This window comes from Gallus gallus, chromosome 9 (genome assembly GCF_016699485.2).
Source record: "Gallus gallus isolate bGalGal1 chromosome 9, bGalGal1.mat.broiler.GRCg7b, whole genome shotgun sequence".
Lineage (NCBI taxonomy): Eukaryota > Metazoa > Chordata > Aves > Galliformes > Phasianidae > Gallus > Gallus gallus.
Window position 1 is genome coordinate 23,468,314 of NC_052540.1, and position 16,365 is coordinate 23,484,678.

General features: G+C 39.8%; 1 protein-coding gene across 3 annotated transcripts in view; it reads right to left on the reverse strand.

Annotated features, from left to right (window-relative positions):
• Positions 1-479: 479 nt before the first annotated feature.
• The window catches only part of RNF13 (ring finger protein 13), a 28,363-nt gene continuing 12,477 nt past the window's right edge, over positions 480-16,365 (reverse strand). For all 3 annotated transcript variants that reach the window (NM_205355.2, NM_001396122.1, NM_001396123.1), the window contains exons 5-10: positions 14,849-14,936; positions 11,286-11,376; positions 11,031-11,136; positions 8,229-8,322; positions 2,580-2,660; positions 480-1,919 (exon numbers count right to left, since the gene is read on the reverse strand). In NM_205355.2, coding sequence (NP_990686.1) covers positions 1,555-1,919; positions 2,580-2,660; positions 8,229-8,322; positions 11,031-11,136; positions 11,286-11,376; positions 14,849-14,936 — 825 coding nt within the window. In that variant the 3' untranslated portion in view covers positions 480-1,554. The remainder of the gene's footprint in view (positions 1,920-2,579; positions 2,661-8,228; positions 8,323-11,030; positions 11,137-11,285; positions 11,377-14,848; positions 14,937-16,365) is intronic.

Consider the following 16,365-nt stretch of genomic DNA (forward strand, 5'->3'; position numbering starts at 1 on the left):
CAGGGCATGTAGCCACATTGTCTATTAGATCAGTAACAATGAAGGGAAGCACCTCACCTGTCATCTCCTCAGCCCGGGATTTGGTGTCTTCTGACCTCCAGAACACACTCAGTCTTCAGCTGTAAAGGTGTCAGTGCGACGGGCAGGAAATATCAGCAGTATTCTGGTCTTCCCCCCCCCTCCCCCCCCCCCCCCCACCCCTTTTCCCCAGGTTACACATACAAACCTGGACTGATTCAAGCTCCTCCTCAAACTAAATGAGCAAAAATTAAGGTTTTCATTGCAGCTTAGTCCCACTGCATGGAGTGTTATCAGCATAGAGCTCTGTGCTGTGGTGCATGGTACAATGCAGGTTAATGTTACTAAGGGATGTTCACAATTGCACGTTACAGATCTTTAAAAATACTTCAACCGTACATGCCAATAAAGACAGACAAGTACACAATGAATTTAAGTAACGTGAGAGTTAAATAAATTCCTTTTGATACTTAAAGTGGAAAACATGTTTATTAACATTCTTTCAAGCTTTCCTTATTCAAGGCCATATAAAAAAAACTCTGCATTAGGATTATACATGTTTTGTTACTCTCTACGTAGTTACAGAGGCATTATATATAATTTACTTTTCTCATGATACGCTGGTAAGTACTGAGCTCTGTTAATCAGGTATTTGAAAAGAACAATTTATCTATATACAGTTTATCAGACTAATGTAGCATAAAATGCTCTTCAGTAAGAGGTATATGAGTTGAAGATCAATAGAATACTTACCTAAAATTCTATGTGGAACAAAACCTCCTCTGTTTTAGTCACCCCCTCCCCCAGCTCCCATATCATCACTGAACAAACAGATCATTCGTCGCAGTAGCAAACAAAGCTAAATTAACGTGTTAACGTTGGATCTTAATTTGTGAACTACTTAAAACTAAACATACATTCTAAGTTTCTTTATCCTAGGAACTGCTCAACAGGACAGCTTACACTCAGCTATTGTGGCAATCTTCAAAGGATTATTTGGAATCACTGCTTTACGATGAAAGTGGAATCTCTTCTGCTTGCTCTTGATAGACCAGCACATAGAATCTGTTCTACATTTTGTTTTTGATAGTGGTGACAATTTTTAGGAAAACTCTACACAAACATGCAAATAGACTTTTTCGTTGGGCTTAAGGGGTAAATACATACCATACACATAATAAATACTGCTATCAGCATGACCCAGCCGTAGCTACAAAATTATTTCCATCTAAATCCCATTTCAGCAGATACCAACATTTAAAGTAGCCTGTGTGAGATTTCTATCGATATATGCTATTAACATTATTCATTAGCATTGTGGAGTCCAGTTAAACTGTCTTGAGAAGACAGAAAGTGTGACTGAATACCTGAATCAAAAATAAATCTACCTGTAATGATTAAACAAACCATAGTACAACTACATAAACCGCTCCTACTGAAGAAACCAGATGGATAAAAATATATTACCTACATAAATGTTTGTGTTGTATAGCCTCAAGAACTCTTTTATTCATTCACTTCTCGTCATGAGTAGTCTCAAACAGTATTTGTCACTCTGTAATCCCTTTCATCATTGGGCTGGAGCTGAACTACTACACTTTCTTCATTCACTCCACTTTCTGCATCGCTGCTATCAATATTGTCATTGTCATCTTCCTCGTACTCGGAGGACTCGGTCATGTTCTGATGGGAATGTGATTCTGACAGAGCCCCAAACGACTGAGTGCTAACTGAGGCTAAGGGTCTAAGCAAGGGGGTATTTTCAGATACTTCGTTTTCTTCTTGACTGCTGTCTGTCTCAGAGTCAGAGTCCCCCTGAGAAGGGACCACTTTCTGCTTACAAACAGGACATGTTTTTTTTGTTTTTGTCAGCCATGGGTCCACGCACTTGCAGTGATACGCTGTTAGAAAACAAAACATGTACATCATTATCTAAGTAAAAAGGACAATTTAACAGAAACAGAAATCTAGCAGATTAAGTAAAATAGGAATATTATAGAATTTAACTCAAAATAGAATTTTACTTAGAAGTTCTCTGGCAGTTGGACTGCCCATCCTTACGTACAAAACACCTAACAGATGAAGATCTAGGGCCTAAGCAGTAAGGTAAAGACTCATTTCCTCTACTCTGTGGATCTGACAGCAGTCCTGCAATGGGCCACACTTGATAAAATTATCACCACTGTGTTCTGAGTGCAGCCAAGGCAGTGCTTTACATGGCTTCAGGGCAGACTATATCCACTCATTCGACTGTCCTGGAGAAAGTGAAAGCCTACTTTTTTGTATGTAAATGGGAACTCCAGAATGTGCTTCCCTATTCAATACAAACATTTTGGGGATGGTGTCAAGCCCAGCACTTTTTTCATATGTACATCCAGAGAAAAATGCAGAGTGGTAGTGTTAGCCCTTTTTCATTTTAAAAATAATTTTTAAGTTTGCTCTTTTCCCAATTTGCATATGTGCCCAGGCAAATACATAAAATTATAAATCTAGATCTCCTGACATGGCGTTTTAGATAGCTGTTTTAATGTAAACACCAGACCCGAGGTGCAGCTGCTTACCATGAGAGCATGGAAGGATTCTGAGCTTGTCTCCATCCTCATATTCATCCAGACAAATGGCACACACATCATATTCATCTCCTACAGCACACATGAGAATCCTTTGAACTTCAGAAGATTTGCAATAGAACTTTTCCAACATGTGCATAGAGGTTCTCTTTCTGCTTCATTCATCTTCCTGTCCTTGCAAGGGGCAGGTTCTTTGATGCTACGCTGTTAGTTTACTATCTTTATTTCCTTATCAGGACTATAGCTCATTCACTTTCCCACCATGTAAACAAAAATACAAATGCTTCCAACTGGGAAAAGTGCTCTCTCTGTAATAGTCAATCATTCTGGACTAAAAGTAAGATGAAATGATTTAAATATGGGATTCATGTTACCACACGGGTACTAAGCAGTAAGTTATTCAGAAAATTTTAATGAAAAATAACAAAGGTAATTGAGAAAAACTAGAGCAAAATAAGTAAAAGAAAAGCAGTTTAGTTATATGAGCAAGTTTACATCATTGTGCAACTAGAACCTCAAGTGCAAGATACGTTATTGGCAGTACTGACATTATGTAGTGTTGTGGCATATGACAAGACCAAACTATAAACAATTTTTAGCATTTCTTTCCCCTTTTAAAGGATTTTACAATATGGTCTTTCGTCAGTCCAGATCCTTTCCATTTTCCTGGAAGATGCTGGCCCTCTAAAGCTTGCATTTACAGCAGCAGTTAATGTCTCTTTCACAGACAAGTTAATTGCAAACAAAGCTGTAGAACACACTAAGTGTCAGCATCAATTCTCTTCCAAACGTGTGTCCTTGAATATTCAAATTCAGTATTTAGACAAACTACTCATCCTGTCCTGGGCACCACTGAAAAGAGCTGTTTCTATCTTTCTGCACCCTCCCTTCATGTATTCACACACACTGGTGGGATTTTCCTGAGCTCTTCTGCAGGCTGAGCAGTCCCACTCTCAGCCTTTCTTACAGGAGAGCTGCTCCAGTCCCTTCTTCACCTTCAAGGCCATTTGCTCAACGCAGTCCTCCAGGTGTGGCCTCACCAGTGCTCATGTTATTCTCCTTAGTTTTGAAATGAAGTCCCACAACTTCACCGTTACCTGGTGGAGGTAGCCTGGTATAACAGAAACTTCACCTGAACTTATTCCACCTGCGTGTATCCAATGCTGTTACTATGCCATAAGCACCTTAGACTGATGATCTTTACTAACACAGTCCAGAACTGCAGCAGTGTGCCAGGGCTGCACTCCCCTGACAATGGCCCACATGGAGAAGCCCAAACCATGGGGTACCAGAAAGAAGTTAGGCTGGCTCAGCCCATTACCCCATTGCGTCCTCCCTGTCACACGACCAGAAGCACATGCCAGCAAACAGAGCTGCAAGCTTTCTTATCGCTTGGCTAACACACATTTGGTTGTGGGACAGGCTAGTTCCAGGATCAGGTGATCCAGTGCATGTTTGTACATCCTGTCACAAGTGCAGTCATCTGCTCCACACGTGCTAGCACGTCTGCATCCACATTATCTGGTACACAGTTTGTAGAAAAGAGAGGCTCCAATAATATATGACCCACTCCGCTGATATGATGGACACCCCAGATACTGCCTGAGAGATCCTGGGGCATGTCCCGGAGATTTGTTCACTGACAAATACAACCTACTGTACAGAACCTGCTTTAGCAGCGGGGCTGGACTTTATGATCCCCAGAGGTCCCCTCCAACCCCTACAGTTACTGTGCAACAATGCATATTCAGAAAAGAATGACTGTGATAAAGCGTCTGTTTTCTCAGCAAGGCCTATCCTCAAGTTCTCAAGCACAGAGGCCAGAAATCTGACAGCATCTTGGCTAACTGCAACAAAGACATTTCCCTTGTTCTCATCAAGGCCTTGTATCCAGCCAGGCCTACCTCATCCCAACTTCACAAGGCTTCTTTTACTGCACAGTAGGTTTGAACAGGCTCTCAGCCCAATGGCTTTACCTGCACCCACCAGACTCATCAGCTGCAGTCCATCTGTTGCATTTCTCTACGTTATTAAAGAAATGAATTAGCACCATTACACTGATGCTGGCTCGGGGCAGGAAGGCAAAGCCTACACAGCAGTGAGCCTCCTCAGCACTCTGAGGCTCGTACACTTTCTCTGTGTGTCTCACTGCCTCCATCACTACTTTCCAAATTAATTTCCAAGTTCCACCTCCATGACTATGCTGACAGTGACAGCAGTCACCTTTGCTGCTGCAGATATTTACAAGCAGGCATGCAGGCTCTTGTTCATCACTGGTGAAAATGCACTGCTAATGGTGGTGACTATGTTGACAAATTGTGCTTTGTGGCTGAGAATTTGCTCTATCAAAAAGCATTATTGTGCTCTTTGTATCTGTTGCAGTTTCCATACAAATAAATAGGAAGCAGTGCTTCTGGAGCGACTATGTATCATGCTTAAATAAACTGCAAACAAAACAAAACTCTTTGACTTAATACATAAATACAGTGTTCTCAGAAATACAATTATCCATCACACATATATCACATAGTTGTGTGCTGACGAGCACCAAAATACAATCTGCCAAGACTCTCGCAGACATTATGACTTGTTTTCTTCATTAAACCTACACTGTACTGTGCAATCAGGCAAATGGGTCAGTAATGAACAGTAATTAGACCAGTTATAATCCCATTTGCAGGAAAAAAATCAGTTTAGGAATACTGCAGAACTGTAATTACTCTGGAACAGATCTTTAAAAATCCATCCAGATACTACTATTTACCATTATTTTCTCAATTTCTGCATGTATCAATCTACATACAAAGACACGTACATGAAAATTCAGCAGCCATGATACTCAAATATGTCTTTGCTTAAAAACATTTATTTTTACAACCTATTGCTTGTCACACACAGGGCTATTTTTTCCCCGATGTACAAACAAGGCATTACAAAGCTGACTGCCCAAAGTTAAGCTCTTATTTCATACTTAGAACACTTAACAGCTCCATTAAGTCTTGTGGATATAGCAACTCCAACATCCCATACAAAGAGCTTTATAGAAGCCACAGGGTGTAACATCTATTAGTTTTCGATGAAAGTGCATAGAATCTTCTGTGACAGCAGCGTTGAGGGTAAAACTCAACTTGCATGTGCAGTTCTTCATTCACCTGCCACAATAATTTATAAAATCATCATTCAAAAGCTCAGTTCCAAGCTCATCTCAATAGAGCTGATCAGTAGGAAGAGCAAATGTCTTTCTTTCTAAAGAGATGCAAATGTTTGCCATTTTTTGATTCAGCGCGTCCTTTCTTTCTTCTGGGCAAATATCTGTTTCTTTCCACCACACTGTTAAACTAAATATATTCTCACAAAATATGTATGTTTAGGATATCTATCTGGTACCTAATGGGTATCTACTGCACTCCAGTGCCCACAGAATACTGGAATTTGTCCATCTGCCAGAGCATGTTTTTCTGAGTAGGATCTATCTATGATTATGTTAGGTGGACTATAAGTAATTTAAGCATCACATGAAATTAACAATGTGCACTGAAGTCAGGAGAGTTTTCACAAGCAGCTAACTTTCAAACACTAAATTATTTAACACTAAATAGTTTACAGTAGGTGAATAACAATCATTAGAGAGAATAATAGTGCTACAAATACTTTCTAAACACTTTTTCTAGGCTGCTCTAGGACCCAACTTAACCACTTCCCTCAACATTAACACAGAATCACACAACATCCTGAGCTGGAAGGGACCCATGTGGATCATAGAACCCAGCTTGACTCCACACAGCACCAAATGTGAGCTCTACATCCGAGAGCAGTTTGCAAGCACTCCTTGAGCCGTGACCACTGCCCTGGGGAGCCTATCCATGCCCACCGCCCCAGTGGAGGAACAGGAGGGAGCTGCAGGCTGCCACAAGGCCACTGGAGTGTCCTCTCTGGGCTGAACAAACCCAGGGACCTCAGCCAGACCTCACACGCCTTGCCCTTCAGACCGTTCCCACTTTGGTAGCCCTCCCTTGCACTCTAATAGCTCTGTGTCCTTCCAATATTGTGATGCACGAAACTGCCCACAGTATTATGCAAACAGGGCTGACACCATTCTGTGCAAAACTGCTCATACCATCATAGGCCAGGTGCAGAAACTCCCAAAGTAAGAAAGTATAAAAGCTTTTTGTTCTGTTCTGCTAAGTCAATGAACACAATGATTACCTGAATATTTAAAGCCAGGTTTGCTGTATGACTAACTGAGCTCCGAACAACTCATATTGTGTAAGATTCAACAAAAAGAAAGAGGAAGAAGAATAAGGAAAACACCAAATACGTTATTTTCACGCACTTGCTACTTAGTCATGTAATCCTGAGACAGTTATTACACTGTACACATGCACATGATTATCTGACAAACACATCAAATGACTTTCTCGAAGCCAGACGGTGATGGGTTTCTTGTTCTTGGTTTTTTCTTTTCTACAGTTTTTTTATATTTTTATTACAATTAATTTTCATACGGAATCACTAATAGGAAGCAAAATTAATATTCATTGGCTCATGGTAATTTTTTTCAGAATTAATTTTAAATCCATAGCAATAGATCATTACAAAGAGTTTCAGTCAATCCTGCAAAAAAATCTTTTTTTTTTTTTTTAAGGGTTTTTTGGGGTTTGGTTGGTTTTTGCTTTTTTTCTCCAAATTAGGCTAACATTGTATAGAAACCTGTATCTACTCAAACTGAACAGCTGCTTTGCACAAACTGACAGCAGCATTATTAATAATGCAGATTGGCTTTATCAAGGGCAAAGAATGGTAAGCAGTTCTACCCTTGAATCCAAGCATATCCTCTAACATGGTATTGATGCCTGGGCAAATCCCTGTTGACATGTGTTAGGTAGTAATCAATTAAGTACTCTTTCCAGCTTTTCTTCTCAGAGGTTTTAATGGTTCGTTCATAAAAGTAACTGGATGGTAAGATGGCAACATTTAAAATATATCTTTTTTCTACTTTTAAATCCAACAGACTGCAACAGAGAATGACCCAGGACACTTTAAAAACTTAATTAATAAATTAAACTTGCTATGGATTTATTTCTTATCTCATTGTTCTATCTTGCATACAAATAATTTTTAAAAGGAATCACAATAACAGACACTGTGGCACTCAGTTTGAATCACTCGCGCCCTCACAGAAATACGGTATGTAACTGAATGAAAGGAACACTCCTCTGGAAAAGCAGTTAATTTTAAACCACAAGATAGCTTTGCTTTTACAGTGTCTATACCATCAGACAGCTTACATACCATTAGTATTTATCCAATTCCAGATAGATTACAGGTATAAGGCACCACAGTGACTGACTGCTGTTGTCACTGTTAATGAGCAGCAAGGAAGATCTGGGGAATTTCTGTACAGACTTTGTGAAATATTTTCACTCACAGCATACATGTGGTGACCACTCTGCTTCTGCTGAGGAAACGTTAGAACTCTATTCTAGTGAGAGCAAGGTCAAGATACCTTTCTGTGTGTGCTTCCACCCAAACCCCATTATCATTTCTCACATACTCAAAATTATCTCTAAAATCCCTCAATTTAGGGATTTTTTGCATTAAAACGGTATGTTCTAATTAGACAAAAAACAATCCACTTACCTTTCTTAAATTTGTGTACGGGAAGTTTCTTCAGCTGATCCTTCCTCAGCCGATTCCTTCTTGCCCTGTGTCTGTCTTGCACAAATTTTGTGATCTGGAAGCATGACACCACAAGGAAGACAGAGTAAATGGTAAGTTAAAACAACAGAAGAACAGTAAAAGTTTTGACTTGCGAGCCTTTGTCAAAAGGGAACTGATGCTCCAGCTGAATCACCTCTTCCCTCATCTCAAGGGCGAAGACAAGCAAAGCCTGATTACCACAGCACTCGAAAGGGAATATACAGAAGCTTTTTTGGAAAAGAAAGGAAGAAAATAAGAATAATGTTCTCTCTATAAAACAGTGGCTATTACTGCAATCTCGTACTGAGGTACAATGCCATAGAGGCAGCATAATTCAGGGCTAAATACAATTCATTAAGCTTGACTAGTTTTGCTAACAGCAGTCTTAAATTATGACAGATTCTCTTAGAGGATTATTCCCATGTTCATCAGTCCTGTTTTTACACTGTAGTCTGGGAAATAGGATAGAGATTTACTTCAAGCCATAGACTCTTGCTGTCTTCAGCCATACTAAAGATTGTTTCCATTTTCTTAGTAGTCCTTAATCCCATTTCCATTCAGTTTCTAATCCTGACATGTAACATGACTTTGTTTTTCAAATGACAAACTAGTGGCCTTAACCAAGGCAAACACACTGACAAGTGGCTAAACTGTGGCTGACAGAAGCACTGAGTGAACATTAATATTAAAGAAATGTTTCTTTTGCATTGCACAAGTAGTTCTTCCCTATATATTTATTCAGAATTTGTATCAATAGGATACCACAACTTTCAAAATGACATACTAAACAAAAGATTGTTTTAATTCAGAGTAAGAAAAAAAAAGTCCAGTTCTTAAGATCCTAAAAGGTAAATTTAAGAGAATCTGTATCTGTGGCTTCTGCTCAGAGAAGTCACTTGCGCCCTGAATGCAAACACTTTAGAAATTTATCTCACCCCTGTAATATTTCAAATATTGCATCTTGTGACAATCAGAAAGATCAACACAATGGAACAAGAGGTGTAACGATGAAGGCACTAATGCAACAGAAAGATGTTAGAAGGAAAAAAGGACTGCTCACCCACCTCCAAAGATCTGGGCTCACAGGGAAAACTCCACCAGGGAGGGATCTCCAGAAAGAGATCCTTCCCCAGTGGCAGTCAGCCCTTCAATGGGGTCTAAGAGAGGTGCAGCCAGGCTGCACCCCTCCTGCTCACACCGCTGGATTGCCTTCACCTGTGCTCCCAGGGCTGACCGGGTCCTTTCCCCAGGTGCTCAATCAGTGCTTCAGGCTGGGACTCAACAGTTACCATACACATCTGCTGTGGCAAACTGCTATTTTCATGGTGAGTGAAGCACCTGCAGTTCTAAAGATCCAACCTTTCAGCTGGATCAGCCTTGTGGGATAATAAGGAATGATTGAGGTCAGAAGGTCAGTGAAAACACTGGTGGATTTTACATTTTCTCTAACTGATCACTTCTCCGTGCTTTTTTGAGAGTTGCCACGATTTTGACTCCAAATGTGCTCAAGATTGTCAACTAAATACACAACTGATAGCGCAAACAACACTAACACAGGAAGAAATATTTCAAGAAAATTTTATGGAGCAATTGATGCATTATTTTTTAATCAAAAGAAAAGAATCTTGTAATTTGGTCAGAGATCAACAGAGATCATAGAACCATAGGACCACAAAGGTTGTAAAGGACCTCCAAGATCATCCAGTCCAACCATCCACCAATCATCAATATTTCCCTACTAAACTGTGTCCCTCAGTACCACATCTAAATCCTTCTTGAACGCTTCCAAGGATGGTGACTCCACCACCTCCTGTGCAGCCCATTCCAGCGCCTGACCACTCTTTCAGAGAAGAAATTTTTCCTAATAACTAACCCAAACCTCCTAGGCACAACTTGAGGCCATTCCCTCTCATCCTATCACCAATTACGTGGGAGATGAGGCCAACCCCACGTTGCCACACACTCCTTTCAGGGAGCTGCAGAGAGCTGTAAGATCTCCCCTGAGCCTCCTCTTCTCCAGACTAAACAAGACCAGTTTCCTCAGCCACTCCTCTTAAGACTTGTGCTCCAGACCCCTCACAGCTTCATTGCCCTTCTCTGGGCACACCGAGGGCCTCAAGGTCTTTCTTGCATTGAGGGACCCAATGCTGAACACAGTACTTGAGGTCTGGCCTCACCAGAGCCGAGTACGGGGGGGATGATCACCTCCCTGCTCCTGCTGGCAGCATGCCCAATTGAGAACCTCTGTAGGTAGCGTACATGTTGTAAGATAAATGCTATATACTGTAATAGGTTCTGAGCAAGCTGGCTATTACTATACCTGCGTGAAAAAACAGTGCAAGACCTGTGTTGTGAAATAGTGGGACTAACATTAATTAAGCAACACCAGGTTGGTTATGTGGGACATATGCTCAGTGTATGAGAATGCACGTTGTTCTCTGTGGAGCAAAAAGGGAAAAGCTTATGCAGTGATAAGAGTACCAGTGAGGACAGTTCTCTGTAAGCAGTTACACAGTAGGTAGGTAGAACCTCCTAATGTCTCCTGACTTTCCTTTCCCAAAAGTCTCTATCTGTTTATCATACTAAGAATAATAAAGAATTACAGGTAAACACAGTACAGGTATATACAGCACGCAAATCTTTCACTGTTCCTTTACTGTATCACTTAAATTAACTTCAGTAAGTGACAATTATGTGACAATCTGTTTGTAAGAAAAGATGTTACTAAATAGAGGAACTTACCATAAATATGACAATGAGAATAAGGCAGATCCCAACTATTATCAGAAAAGGGATTAAGTAGTACTCCAAAGGAAGACTGAACTCTGGGATCAACACAACGTGGCCACTGTAGAGAGAAAGATAACAGTTTCTAGAAAGGTTAGAAAATAATAAACTGAGAATTAAAGAATAAATATAATGAAAAAAAAAACAACCACCGGTATTAGTACACATTTCAGTGCAATCAACAGCAAATCAAGTCATGAGGTAACTTACCCCTTTTCATATGTAAATTCTTCTTTAAGAGAATTAGCCGATGCCTCCCCAATGAAGACAGAAGGAATGTCTATCTTCTTTAAAATTTCAACTGTATAAAAAGAATAATAAAACCGCTATTATAGACACTGTATGGGCACTCTTAAGATGTTAATACTCAAACATTATGACACTCTCACAACATGAGGATACATTTTAATGTAATAACACAGACTGATTCACATGCATGCTAAATCTTTATATCATATAAGGAGCGGTATTATTTTTCCTACTGAATATTTACAGGCTTTACTGCAGGTATAGAAATCAAAATTATCAATTGCATTTAAAGGGAGCATAAAAAAAGTATTCCAACAAAAAGAGGCATCATCAGAGTATGTTTAACCAGAGCATCAGTTCTTACTGAGTCACGTCACGTAGGTTCCAAAACTTCGGGCAACTTATATTTTATGATCTGGTATGTACATTTTAGTCACTTTCTTTTGTTCTTTTCACCTTAACCATGAACACACATACTGGAAAGGTCAAAAAGCAGAACAAACAAATTCCACATTTTTACTTCAGTTTCAAGAAACCAAATGGAAACGTCTCTCCCTTTTCCAGTTACTAATGAGGATTAATAGCTCAGAGGATGGAACTCAAATGAAAAATTATCAAAAGATAAAGTCTCTATTCTAGAAAATGTATTTTCTAGGCTTCAATTTATACTGATCCACACCTCTAAGTTAACATCAAAGTATTCAGGTTCCCCAAGCAAAAGCACACATCGCTCAATGTCACTTCACACTGTCCAAATACCTATTTGTTACTTGTTCTACAGTTGATTTCAGAGTGAAACCTGAAAATAAGTTTCACACGGGTTGAGAACTCATTAAAACCACATTCACACAGCTTTCTGGACTACTGAGCTTCCACTTAGTTTGCTGAATGTTAATTTCCTAGTTTGCTCAGTGGTGTGTTTCTACTTTTAAAGAGTTTTGATTCTGCTCACTTGTGTTCTTGCTGCATGTTCGATAAACTTCAAAAATCAGACAAAAAGAAACTCCTTAGAGAAAATCACAACAGTGTTTTAGACAAAAAATACATACCGTAAAACCAAAACATAAAATTTTGACTACAGAGTACAACAATGTTCTGAGTATAACCACTCCAAGAAAGGTTACATTGGAACAGCTAGTAACAGAATAAGCTTTTCAATTTAATCAGAGTTGTCAGGGCAGGGCTCCTCAAATCATCCCACTTGGAGACTGATGATGGATCCCTGGAGTCAGATCACAGGCCAGTAAGACAGCACCACAGGTGCAAGATAAGGGAACTCCAATGGGTACATCAGCCTCAATGGGAGACCAACTCAAATGCCTGTACAAGCAAAAGAGTTGCAGATGTGCATGTGCATTCAGGGCTATGATGTCATTGGCATCACTGAAATGTGGTGGGATGGCTCTCATGACTGGAACATAGGAATGGACAGGTTTAAACTGTTTAGGAAAGACAGGCAGTGGAAAAGGGGAGGGAGTGCTGCCCTCTTGATCAACAACCAGCTGGAGTCCATGGAGCTCCACCTGGGGATAGATGAGGAGCTAACAGAGAGATTATGGGTAAGGGTCAAAGGGAAGGCAGAGGAAGGAGACATTGTGGTGGGAGTCTGTTACAGGCTGCCCAATCAGGAAGACCAAGTGGATGAGGCCCTCTATAAACAGATAGGAGCAGCTTCACGTTCACAAAACACAGTCCTCGTGGGGGATTTCAGCCACCCCAGTATCTGTTGAAGGGACAACACAGCAGGGCACCAGAAACTGAAGAGGTTCCTGGAACATGTTGATAATAATTTCCTCTTCCAAGTGGTACAGGAGCCCATAAGAAAAGTTGCTATGCTGAACCCTGTCCTCACCAACAAGGAGGGACTGTTGGCTGTTGAGTAATGTGAAGCTCAAGGGCAGCCTTGGTTGCAGTGACCGCAAAACAGGGAAGTTGAAGATCCTTGGGGCATCAAATAGGATGCATGGCAAGCTTGTAACTCTGGACTTCAGGAGAGCAGACTTTTGAACTCTTCAGGGAACTGCTTGGCACAGTGACATGGAATAAAGCCCTGGAGGGAAGAGGGGCCCAAGAAAACTGGTCAGTCTTTAAGGACCATCTCCTCCATGTCCAGAATCAGTGCATCCTGAGAAAAAGGAAGACAGGCAAGAAGGTCAGGAGACCTCCATGGATCAACAAGGAGCTCTTGGACTTACCGACGTGCATAAAGAAAATATACAGGGAGTGGAAGCAGGAACGGGTTATCTGAGAGGATTACAAAGAAGCTGTCCGCAGTCAGGGATCAGGTTTGGAAAGCTAAAACACAGAATTAAATCTAACCAGGGGCATGAAGGGGAACAAGAAGAAATTCTACAGGTACATCAGTGATAAATGGAAGGCTAGGGAAGCTGTGGGCCCTCTCTGGAAGGAACCTGGAGATCTGGTCACAAGGGATACAGAGAAAACTGAAGTGCTCAATGACTTCTTTGCTTCAGTCTTCACCAGCAAGTGCTCTAGCCACACAGCCCAAGCTGCAGAAAGCAAAGGTAAGAACTTAGAGAAGGAACATCTGCCTGCTGTAAGTGAAGATCAGGTTCAAGACCATTTAAAGAACCTGAAGGTGCACAAGTCCATGAGACCCTATGAAATCCATCCATGGATGCAGCAGCCAAGCCACTATCAATCGTATCTGAAAGATCATGGTAGTCCAGTGAGGCTCTTACTGATTAGTAAAGGAGAAACATAACGCCCATTTTTAAGAAGGCAAAAAAAGAAGATCCAGGAAACTACAGGCCAGTCAGTATCACCTCTGTGCCTGGAAAGATCATGGAGAGGATCCTCCTGAAGGCCCTGCTAGTGGGATGTGTCCCTGCCTATAGTGAGAGGTTGGAACTAACGATCTTCAACATCTCTCCCAACCCATCCTATGATCTAAGATAATAAATCAAAAAATGGCATACTGACCTTCAAATTCTTTTTAGAAGTGAACAATTCAAAAATACATATATTTTATATGAAATACATATTGGCTAAGAATCCATTTGCTCAAGGAACAGAAAAACGCATGCAGCAGTGCAAGAGCAAAATGAAACAACTGAATAGTCATACTTCGAAACTTGAGTTCTTTCCAAGAGTGTAGGGGTTTTTTCGGGTTTGCTGTTTTTGTTATTATCCACATCAATCATATAAACCTATCTCATAAATTAAACCATTTAATTCAGAACGGTTGAACTATAAATTAAAGGAAAACAAAAGACACACTCAAGAGAACATACAAACCTAACACCACAAGTAACATACACGTACATATATGTTCTTACCCTGACAATTCTTATTTTAAAGCATTCAATGCAGGAACATTTTTTGTTTTGGTGGTTGTTACTTTTAATGTATGTTTTTGCCTATTTGTTGGGGTTCGTTTGTTGTTGTTGTTTTAAGTCACAGTTCATCATAATACTTCGAACTGTAACATTCATGTAATACTGTACACTCTGGTGGATGAAATGATTTTCAAACAGGAGAGAAGAAGTGATACCTGTACTTACTGTCGTTGGATCCCATGCTTATGAGGTCATCAGAATCAACATTGTGAACTATAGCTGCCTTGTATCCAGCTCTCTGTGCATTTAAAACCTGTAAGCCATACAAAGTATTTGTTAGAAAGAACAGTACTTCAAAATACACCAGGTATATTTGCAGGAAGCTATAAACATTAACACAACCTTGTTTTCGCTTATAAAACAAGTATCACCTTCAAAATAAAATCATCCTCATTATCCAGGGCCCCAAAGAAACAAACATTAATTGTGCACTAAAACTGAAGAATCAACTCGTTTTTAGAATACATATTAATATGGTGATACAGCTTCAGAAAATGCTCTTTTATTGCATGGTAACATTTCACTACAAGAAAAGAGAAATCAACTCCACCCAACAATTACATTCTTCAGAGTGCCATCTGCAAAGTAATGTTACTGGCAAATGTAGACACCTTGACGAATTCCAATATTAAAAAAAGACACATATATGTATATGTATGCACATATACATACATATACATTCATACATGTACATATACATGTACTTATGTATGTACACACACACATCTCAGTTTTAGGTGTAAACATAAATGCATGGCTGGGATTTTGGCCAATACCGTGATGCAATCTGTTTGCTGGCCTTTGTGTCTAAAGAGGAAGAGTTTTAATATATTGAGATACCATTTATTTAAATGAAATAAAAACCCAGACCATTCTAACAAAGCATGCAGCACAGTTTTCAGCCTACACTGCTAAATGTTTTATATGTAGGTAGAAGATATGCAATGATCCCTACAAGATGTCAACAACACATTTCAAGATTCAAGTCCAGAAAGTAAGTGCAGGCTTGAGAAAGTTTTGTAATTGTGCCAGAGTTCAAAGCATAGCACTCCCCCTATTCACAAGCTCTATCCAGTTCCGATCACCAACACAAATAACAGTAAATATCAGGTATGCAACCAAGAAGACAATTCCCAAAGGCTATTAATTGCTTCTACTCGCTTTCAAACTACTGTTATTCTCCTGTTTTTCCTGTAAGAAAAAACTAGATATGAAGAGAGAAATAGGAGATCATCTGACCCAGTAAAGATTCATACACAACAAAAATCAAGAAACAGCTATGCATCTTTATTTGTAGCTTTTAATAAATAAGGAGAGATGGAGCTTGAAAATAAACTCACATTTTTATTAAAATCTGAATCATGTCAGTCTAAGAGCTGGCATGTGATATAGCTCACATCTTTGTGTGTGCACTATTTCCTGCCATAAATTTCAAAGCTCAATGCTGTAATATGTAGGAAGTTATAAACTGCAATACTGCAATGATACCAACAGAATCTCTCAAAATTCTGCATAGTAGAGATGTGATTTTCCTTTGTTTGACACCAGAGAGAAAAAGCTGAGGGTAGAGTCAAAATGCTGTCTTGAAATCAATTAAGGAAGTTGTTTTTAACGAACAAGCACTTGCTTTTCTGATTAAAAGCATACTTCACTACAAAATTTCTGATCTGGTCCATTAACAA